This window comes from Aptenodytes patagonicus, chromosome 7 (assembly GCF_965638725.1).
Source record: "Aptenodytes patagonicus chromosome 7, bAptPat1.pri.cur, whole genome shotgun sequence".
In the NCBI taxonomy this organism is placed as follows: Eukaryota; Metazoa; Chordata; class Aves; order Sphenisciformes; family Spheniscidae; genus Aptenodytes; species Aptenodytes patagonicus.
Window position 1 is genome coordinate 22962349 of NC_134955.1, and position 9932 is coordinate 22972280.

Below are 9932 nucleotides of genomic sequence, written 5' to 3' on the forward strand. Positions count from 1 at the left end.
AGCTTCAAGACCACCTGAGGAACCTGAATATACATAAGTCTATGGGACACAACAAGATGCATCCCAGAGTCCTGAGGGAATTGGCTGATGTAGTTGCCAAGCCACTCTCCATGATATTTGAAAAGTCACAGCAGTCAGGTGAAGTCCCTGGTGACTGGGAAAAGGGAAACATTGCACCCGTTTTTAAAAAGGGTAGAAAGGAGGACCCTGGGAACTACCGACCTGTCAGCCTCACCTCTGTGCCTGGGAAGATCATGGAACACATCCTCCTAAAAGCTATGCTAAGGCACATGGAGGACAGGGAGGTGATTCGAGACAGCCAGCATGGCTCCACCAAGGGCAAGTCCTGCCTGACCAAACTAGTGGCCTACTATGACGGAGTGACTACATCAGTGGACAAGGGAAGAGCTATGGATGTCATCTATCTGGACTTCTGTAAGGCCTTTGACAGGGTCCCCCACAACATCCTTCTCTCTAAATTGGAGAGATACAGATTTGATGGATGGACTGTCCAGTGGATGAGGAATTGGTTGGATGGTCGCATTCAGAGGGCAGTGATCAATGGCTCAATGTCCAGATGGAGACTGGTGATGAGTGGTGTCCCTCAGGGGTCCATATTGGGACCAGTACTGTTTAATATCTTCATCAATGACATAGACAGTGGGATCGAGTGCCAAGTCCCTCAGCAAGTTTGCAGATGACACCAAGCTGTGTGGTGTGGCTGACACGCTTGAGGGATGGGATGCCATTCAGATGGAGCTGGACAAGCTTGAGAATGGACCCATGTGAACCTCATGAGGTTCAACAAGGCCAAGTGCAAGGTCCTGCACCTGGGTCGGGGCAACCCCCAGTATCAATACAGGCTGGGGGATGCAGGGATTGAGAGCAGCCCTGCCGAGAAGGACTTGGGGGCACTGGTGGATGAAAAGCTGGACATAAGCCAGCAATGTGCGCTCGCAGCCCAGAAGGCCAACCATATCCTGGGCTGCATCAAAAGAAGCGTGGCCAGCAGGTCAAGGGAGGTGATTCTGCCCCTCTACTCTGCTCTGGTGAGACCCCACCTGCAGTACTGCGTCCAGCTCTGGAGTCCTCAGTACAAGAAAGACATGGACCTGTTGGAGCGAGTCCAGAGGAGGGCCACAAAAATGATCAGAGGGATGGAACACCTCTCCTATGAAGAAAGGCTGAGAGAGTTGGGGTTGTTCAGCCTGGAGAAGGCTCCAGGGTGACCTTATTGCGGCCTTTCAGTACTTAAAGGGGGCTTATAAGAAAGATAGGGACAGACTTTTTAATAGGGCCTATAGGATAGGCAAGGGGTGATGGTTTTAAACTGAAAGAGGATAGATTTAGACTAGATATAAGGAAGAAAATGTTTACACTGAGGGTGGTGAAACACTGGAACAGGTTGCCCAGAGAGGTGGTGGATGCCCCAACCCTGGAAACATTCAAGGTCAAGTTGGATGGGGCTCTGAGCAACCTGATCTAGTTGAAGACGTCCCTGCTCATTGCAGGGGGGGTTGGACTAGATGACCTGTAGAGGTCCCTTCCAACCCAAACTATTCTATGATTCTATATAAATTTAAATGCCTACAGGAATAGCCCAGAGTTTAACTCATGTGTTGAGAAAATAGTAAAAAAGGCTACAGAGCAGAAAGCTGCTGGGAAAAATTACTGATTTTTGACTTGGTGTTTATATTATAAAAAAGTCAAGAATTAGATCAGTCACAGTCACACTAAAAAAGATATGTTTCAAGTTTGTCAGCAAAAGTTAAAAAAAAAAAACCCACAAAAAAAGACAAATACTGTTCTAGTGAAACTAAAATGTTTCCTTAATACACAGTGAGTGTTTTCCTTTGTATTTGAGCCCCTACCATTTCATTTTAGTCTTCCTTTTTTCAGTGACTTTTTTTCAATTGAAAAATAGGTTTGAAATGAAAATGTTTGGGCTGAAACTAAGCATTTATTTTTAAAAAGTAAAAATTAAATGTTTTTCATTTTTAAATTCCCCTTCCACCTTCTTTTCTTTAAAACAGTTCAATGAATTTGATTTCTCAGACATGTCAGTGAACCTGAAATACTGCATTTTTGTGAATTTCACACCGTTCTCCTAAAGATGCCTATAATTAGCAGGAGTGTGCCTTAATTCTTTTATGCCTTGGTTCTTTTTTGTTCTTCCTTGTAAGGATCCCCAATTTGGAATTGCTTACACAGGATCAAATATGTTCTAGATAAAAGTTAGAAAATATTATGTTCTTTGAAGCTAGTCTATTATCTTTCCCAAACACTGAGACATGTATTGTAGCTAATTGTCTTAAAGCTTTAAGTACACGGAGACACTTTGAAATTAATATAGAAGTAGGATTAAATATATAAAAGCACACTTATTTTTATTGCTTGTATGCCTCTGGAAATAGCATTTTAAACTAACAAGCTGGAGGCTAAAAGCATGAAATATTGTACTGACTTGGCGAGAGAGGAGTTTTCATTAACAGATGGACAATAACAGAGATGATGGATTTGACAGATCCAACCAGTGTTTTCAAGAACTCATACAATTAATTGGTCTAAATAGCAGGTATTGCAACATGTTGGGCTGGGGAAGGGAATTAAATCATACAGAAAATGAAAAGGTATTAAATGAGAAGGTACCGAAGATGAAGGCCCACTTGTTAGCACCGCACCTTCTCTCCACACCCCTCCCAAGCACACAGACTGCTCCTGTAAGAAGACAACTCTGCAGAGATAGCCTGGCACTGCAGGCTAGAGTTAGTGTGGGCTCTGCGTCCCCCTGCATGCACAGCCCCGGCGCTCGCACTGTTGCGTACCCTGAGAAGGAACCCGCATGCCAACCACACTGCTACGCAGGTGAAACAGGATGGAGTTTTAATGACAGCCTTTTTTAACTGAAAAACTGTGACCCTTTAAACACTGCTCAGAAATTTACAGTTATTAGCGATCGTGGTTGGGATAGCCTGTAGATCAAGGGGAATTAGGAAGACGAAGAAGAAAAATTAAATGCAGTATACAGAGTAAAAACTCAGATGACAAGAAATCTGCGGGTGTGCTTGTTGTATATACTGTGGCAGATCCTGAAACCCCACTCTCCTATGTAGGTGCCTGAACCCTACCATGAAATGCAAAGCTAGTTTTTCTGACTCACCTAGGTGTGTCCTCTTGTCTCTGGGCTAGCTGTATAATACATGTTGGTAATGTCCCTTTCAGGCTTTGTCTTGACAATGCAGCAAATGGCTTTAGGACTCCTACTCCAAGATCCAAAACCACCACAGCCACATGACTAAAACATTAATCCTGTATAATAAATTAATTCTTAAGGTTCAAATTTGTTCAAAAAATGTTGACAGGTTAACTTGCATCCACAGGGCTTGATGCCAGGTAAGGTATTTATTATTGTGCCTCCTGTGTTAACTTTATGTTGAATTGACTAATAATCATCTTTCTACAGCTAGTATAAAACCTGTGTAAGTTCCATACTATATGCTGTGGCTAATTTTAGAGAAATCAAATCATACGCTCCCTGATCTGGACCAAACTCATATTGTTTGGTGATCAGGTAGTACAAACCATATTCATGACCATTGAACTGTAGCTTCAGAGACAGTGAAATTTGGGATGAAGATAGAGAGTATCTATAGAAGAATAATGTAGGAACAATCAAGTTTGAAGAGGAGGAATGGACCACAGCTGGGGTTTTTTGGTTTTTTTTTCCTGTTAAGTGAGATATTGATAAAGTCAAATATCAAAACAGGGATCTCTGTAGCTCGCGTGCAGTATATCTGCTACTCTGAACAGAATGGGAGCTCTGCATCTGTGCCATTTCATATTACATAAACACCATTTATATTAAGTGTAGGTAAAATTGTGGAGCAGTTACAACTATTTCACTAATCAAATCACAACGCTAAGCAATTACCCAGACTTCTGTATTTTCAAATGTAATAATGTTTCAGCGTACTATTCTACTTCACTGGATTTATTTTGTATCAGGGTGCATACACACATGCACACACAGACTTGCCTGTTAACTGTGTACCATATATCTGTAAGGGTTAACATTTCTGTTGTTTTCATAAACCTGCCCTGGGACTGTTCTCTAGCACCAAGACCAATGGAAATGAAAGAGCCCACATCAGTATTATTAAACTCTCCAAAATATAGTGATCACATCCAAACTGCCCACTGGGAATGGCCACTGGCCCATGCTGACTCCCTGACAATCCCTGTGAACTGGGAGAGGGCTGCCTGGCCAAAGCCATGGCAGGACTGCTCTGAGGCTGACCTGCACACAGAGGGTTGAGCTCCTGGCTCAGACACTTGCTCTGCCTCTGTTTAATTTACTACTATAGATGCAGTGATAGTGTCTCCTAGTGGCTATATTCTTGAAGGAACTGACCCAAACCCAAACTTCGCATCTGAAACTCCCACTCTTCAAAGGTATACAAAATACAAACACGTCTCTAGATTTTGAGAGTACCTAAAACAGCATCACTCAAATAGGTAAAATAAAATAAATAATTTAAACACTCAAGGTTTAATATCTGAGTTACAAAGTCACATGCTGATTTTACATCTAAAACCTATCTCTAGGTTATACAAATGGTGTGTTTTTCTTTTTTAAAAAAAGTAGCAAGGTATTGCGTTCTTTCCCTTTTGAAACAGTAACACTAAAGAGAGAGATGAGAGCCATAACAAAACCATGTGAAGCAAGGTGTTCAGGGCTTTGCTCAAAGGTCTGAAGGCAAGCATGGGCATCAGTTGGATCAGAGTCAATCTCATTTAACCTTTAGGTCCTCTCAGACCCTGTAAAAGCAAAGGAAATGCTTAAATGCTCTGCTACGGTAAGTCTCCATAGGTTCAACCTACCACATACTGAGCCCTATGCCAGACACCACAATCTGTGAATATGAACTAATGTTGCTGGATCTTTGAACCATGCTAAGGACTCATGAAAGGCGATGCCGGCAGAGATCAGAAGGCCACTTCTCCCAGCAGCACCCTGTCTGCAGTCATAGTCAGCAGAGGATGTTTGAACAGAGAACATAAAAACAAGCAACCCTGAACAGTATCAATACTTGGTTCTAGCCCTTCCTTCTTGAATTAGCTTTTTTCTGTTTTCAGCATCAGCTAAACACCAAAAATCCATCTTGGTAATGAGATCTGTATCAGGGGATTTTGTGAAAGGAAGACTTAACGGTCAAGATAAAGACAGCGTATTCAACAGTAAGCCAAAGCCCTGCTAGCTGGAACTACAGCAAGGTAGACCCAGAGGACACATGGGTCTGATTTTGCCATGTTGGGGGACATTTCCTTTCTCATTTTCAACCGATTAAGTTTCCCGTTGTCCACCATCCTCTTGGAACAGAAAGATTTGGGCAGCAAATTTCCATACATGGATAAGCTTAACCAAATGAGGCATTGAAAGAAAAAAATAATGACTGGAAAGGCACAGACAAGGAAATCTTTCCTAGCAAATCCTGGCTCTAAGTGACCACTACTTCTTAACAATGGAGTACAGATTTGCCTTCCTCTGTGGGGCCTTTTGTTGTTCGCCAAGTATCCTGTTACACCCCTGACATCCCCACTTTGGAGATTTTATGTAAGCTCTCCTGTTAAAGAAATAACACACTGCAAAAATGACTGTAGTTAGAGTAGTTCTATCACAACAAAATAAAGCCTTTATATACTTCAGATCTCAACTAACGTATCTATCTGAACATCCCAAGAGCCACCAGACATAAACCTGGAGTGCATACAGTTTGTCCCCACCTCCAGCAGGTCTTTCTCCATGTATCCTGAGATACACTGCTCTGCTTGCAGCAATGGGCGCTTTCTGCTACCTTTTTCCCACTGTGCCGGTGCTGGTGGAAAGCCTTTCTTGAACAAGGTCTGGTCAGTATTCACTTTCCCTGATGATCCTTATGGTGCCTGAGTTTGCTGACCTTTAGGCCAGAGCGTAACACTTATCTCCATCCTCAGCTTTTTACCTGAGGGGAGGGAAAGATGACAATTCAGTTTTGGAAGAGGTTCTCACTGGTAAAAAGGGATTGACAAGTGAAATGCTTCCCACTCAACTTGTTTTCCACACCTCCATCAGCTATCACTGAGCACTATTTGAATCACACCAAATAAAACAGTTTCAGCTTGTCTTAGTCTAGGTAAGTTTCCTAAAAAGTTTGAAAGCAAAGCCTGAACTTTTTGTTTCTTTTCTCACCTTGACAATTTAGCTCTGTCCAGTAAGGAAAGCAAAAGCATGCATCTATTGAAGCCTTTCTGTTTCTGGTGCTCTGATCTTTTTTAGCCCACCTTTTCAGACAACTTCTTTTAAAACCACCTCTCTTTCTACACACATTTAAAACCTCCTTTCATCCAAAGTTTACAAATCCCTCTAACACAGCCACCTCTCGTCATGTCTCCTCTTATTAAACCCCTGCACAACAGATCCCACGTTCCCCCACCAGTCCAAAACAAGCATAGACCTCTACACCTGCCTTATGTGGGAATGAAAACAGCAGGTGACCGGAGCACCCAGAGGGGAGCAAAAGTTGGGGTAGTCCAAGGATACAGAAGGCACGGAGAAGACAGAGCTGCAACCCTACACATGTAGGCTGGTTCCTCCATCTCCGAGCTGCTTCCTTGTGGCTCCAATTATTTGTTGACAGTATCTAGTTAAGTGATTTCATTGTCAGAGGAAATGCTACAGAGCAGATTAAACTGCTGGGCTGCTACCAAAACAGGAATGTACAAATTTGGAGCAGAAATTCCCCATGAAGGCAAGGCAGTAGCAAATGGTAAGTTAGGTACCTGTCTCTCAGTCCCGTGAAGAGTCAGAAGAGCCCCACAGATTTGCCCTCTGTCAGACCTGGGGGATTGTCCTTTTTCTAAAGCAACCAAAGCTTTCTAACCTTCTACTCCTCCCAAGCCAACTGCTTGGGGGCCACGCCGTAGAGAGCTAGTTCCTTCCTTTGTCCAGGTAACGGGACACTTGCATGCACACCCTCCCAGACATGTGTTGGGTTATTTAAATCAGCTCAGCAAGTCCTTCAGCCTGAGAGACACAAAAGCAATATAAACAGAGCTTCCTTTTGCACTCTGTCCTCAGAGAGTCCTATCCAGAGCAGATCATGCTGATACAACCTGACAACATCCAGGGATAAAGGGGAAGCTCACACCAGACGCAGTCTAATACTAGCTAGTATTCTAAGAGGGCAACCAGAGATCAAAGAAACATTTTCTTTTCTTTCCTACTACCAGTTACTCTGTAAACTGAACAAGCCCCCAGCCCCATCAGAGTGACGAAGCGGCTGATCCTCGCAATCCTGTCATGGGTAAGGAGAAAGGTTTCCTTCCAAGGGACACTACCAGGGCTGAACTGTGTTTGCTTTTCTTTAAAGCCTCTTGTATAACCCTTCTCCCTTCCCAGCATTTCTTTTGCTAGCACTGTAATGCATTTGGCACAAAACTGCAAAATTGCAAAACTCCTCAAGAAGTCAGATTTGTTTGTTGCCTTTTTAAGGGGGCGGGTGGGGGAACAGCTCCTCGATTCTTTTTGAACTATTGATTATTATTTTTAGGAGGCTGCTCCCCCCTCCACCTCTGAGTTAACCATTCACTTGGACTGTTCTTTCAGGCAGGTTGTTTAAGCTCGATCTGCCCTCCGGGGGCTAAATAAAGAAGTGATGGGAGGAAAACCAAAACCCTTCCAGTGGCTCATATTTGAAATTCTTTTTCACTCTCTCTCTCTCCGCTAAATGGGGCTCGTCTGCTTCTCATTTCCTCTTGCTCCCTGATTATTCCATTAGGTAATGGCGAGGGGCAAGGATTAACAATGAAGCAGATGACAGGAAGCTGTTACCAAAAGCACAATGCCAGACCCCCCCCTCATCCTCCCGTTCCTCCCTCCCAAGAGACGGTCCCCCTCACCCTTCTGTCGATGCCATGGTCCCGAAAGCCCCCCTGTCTTCTCAAGAGTCCAAAGGGATTATTTTGGACAGTAGGGCGCGAAGGAGGTTGGCTCTTTGGGATAACCCTCGCTCGCGTCTGGGAAGGAGCACGCAATTCCTTGTAATCCTGGGGGCTCCACAGGGCGAGGATCCGGCAGCTCCGCTCCTCGGCTCTACCCCACCCGCCGCCGCCGCCCCAGCGAGGGCTCTCCGTGCCCCGGGGACCGGCGCTGCTGCCCCGCGGCCGCCCAGCAGTGGCCGGCGGGGCGAGGAGGCGCTGGCACCTGGGCTGCGATCCCCGGCGCCCTCCCCTCGCCGTGGGGTGCGTGTGTGTGTGTGTGCGTGTGCGAGAGGTGGGGGTGACTTCACATCGGCGCGGTGTTGGCTGAGGCTGGATTGGAAGGTTTTAGCCCTCGAGCCGTGGATTTGCAGTCTATCCCTCTCTATTTTAGGCACGGGCTGACATCACGAGCCGTTGTTACTTCTATAAATCCCCCCAACCGCTCCTTGACAGAAGCGGGGGGGGGGGGACGAGGGGGGCGGCAAGCCCCTCGCAGGGGGAGGGCCGGGCGCTGCCGACCGCGACCTGCCCCGCTCGCCGCGGACCGCCACCACCTCCCCGGAGCAGGCCCGGCCCTCCGCACCGAGAGGGCCCGCCGGGACTCCGGGAGCCGGCCGGGAGTGACGGGAAGGAGCGAATCACACACACACACCCGGTGGGTGTCCGGCTGCCACCTCATGCACCTCATGTCCCCTGGCGAGCAGGCCGGAGAAGAGTCCCGCAGCCCGCCCGGCCGAGGGTCACGCCGCCGCCTCCCCGCCTGCCGGGCCGCGCCCCCCGCAGCCGAGGCACCTGCCCCGGCCACGCCGCGGCGGCAGCCTCCCGAGGCTGCACGGCCCGGCACGGCGCTGGGCGGCCGCCCCTCGCCGAGCCCGGCTTGTTCAGCCCTTCGCGAGAGCCGTCCTGTCTCGCCGGGGCGGCCCGGGGCTGGCTGCCGGCCACAGCAGGACCGAAAGGCCGTGGCGGGCGGCGAGCGGGGCCGCCCGCCCTCAGGGACGAGCAGGGCGCGGCGCGGCCGCACCGAGCGCGCGGCGCCCGGGCCCTGTCCGGCGACGGCGCGGGGCGGTGCTGCCCCCTGCCGGGGAGGCGGGGGAGGCACCGCGGCGGAGGCCCCACCTGCCAGAGCGGCGGGACCGGGCGGTGGCGTCCCCGCAGCCTCAGCCTGACCGCGGAGCAGACCCAGGGCGCGCCGGCCTGGCCCAGCCCCGCGCCGCCGCGGCCCTGGGAACAGGTCGCCGTCCCGCGGGTGGCCGCAGCGCCTCCCCGTGCCCTCTGTCCGGTCGCACCGCCCTCGACCGCGCCCGGGCCCGCCCCGCGCCGCGTCCCTACCTGCACCGCCCGCCGCCGCCGCGCCCCTTAGCACCGCCCAGCCCCCCCGGGGGGGTGCCGCGCGTGGCCGCAGCCTGGCGGGCCCGGGGGCCGGGGGAGGCTGAGGTGCGGGCGGGGCCTCCTGCCGGCGGGGCGGCAGGGCGGTGCTCACGGCAGCTCCTGGGGCGCGGCCGAGTCCTGCTGCGGCGGCCCCAGCCGTGCTGGGGCAGGAGCCGCCGGGAACGCGGCCGGGAGGGCACGGCCGGGGCGCGGCCTGGCCACGGCCACCCTGGCAGGCCCCTCTCCAGAGCAGGGAGGGTTGGACGGGCCGGATTGGACGGGCCCTCACAGCAGCTCGGCTCACAGGAGAGCACAGGGATGTCCTGGTGCGACCCCTCCTCCTGACTTCATCACTCTTGGGAACCGCAGCATGGTTTATGCTGGAATTTTCCAGATCCTGCTACCAGCCACAGGCTGACCTGGCAGCCCACTTGCCTGGCCTGCAAGTTGCAGCCAGGCCATGTTTGCAGTGTAGGGCAGGAAGTTCTCATCTCGTTCGGTAATGGTGCTCTTGTGGTGGGGCACAGGACACTCATGCCATGTCA

At 49.5% G+C, this 9932-nt stretch overlaps 1 protein-coding gene across 3 annotated transcripts in view; it reads right to left on the reverse strand.

The window, feature by feature from the left end:
- Positions 1 to 8691, reverse strand: part of SLC1A2 (solute carrier family 1 member 2) — a 105465-nt gene extending 96774 nt beyond the window's left edge. Inside the window, exon 1 of one of the 3 annotated variants that reach the window (XM_076344368.1) lies at positions 8672 to 8691. Coding sequence is in view for 1 of the 3 variants with exons in the window: in XM_076344366.1 (XP_076200481.1) it covers positions 7939 to 7955 (17 nt within the window). In the remaining 2 variants the exon portion in view is untranslated. Of the gene's footprint in view, positions 1 to 6819; positions 6989 to 7938; positions 8411 to 8671 lie in introns of those variants that run through there. The other 2 variants (XM_076344366.1, XM_076344367.1) reach the window with 2 other exon arrangements.
- Between the last annotated feature and the right edge of the window lie 1241 nt (positions 8692 to 9932).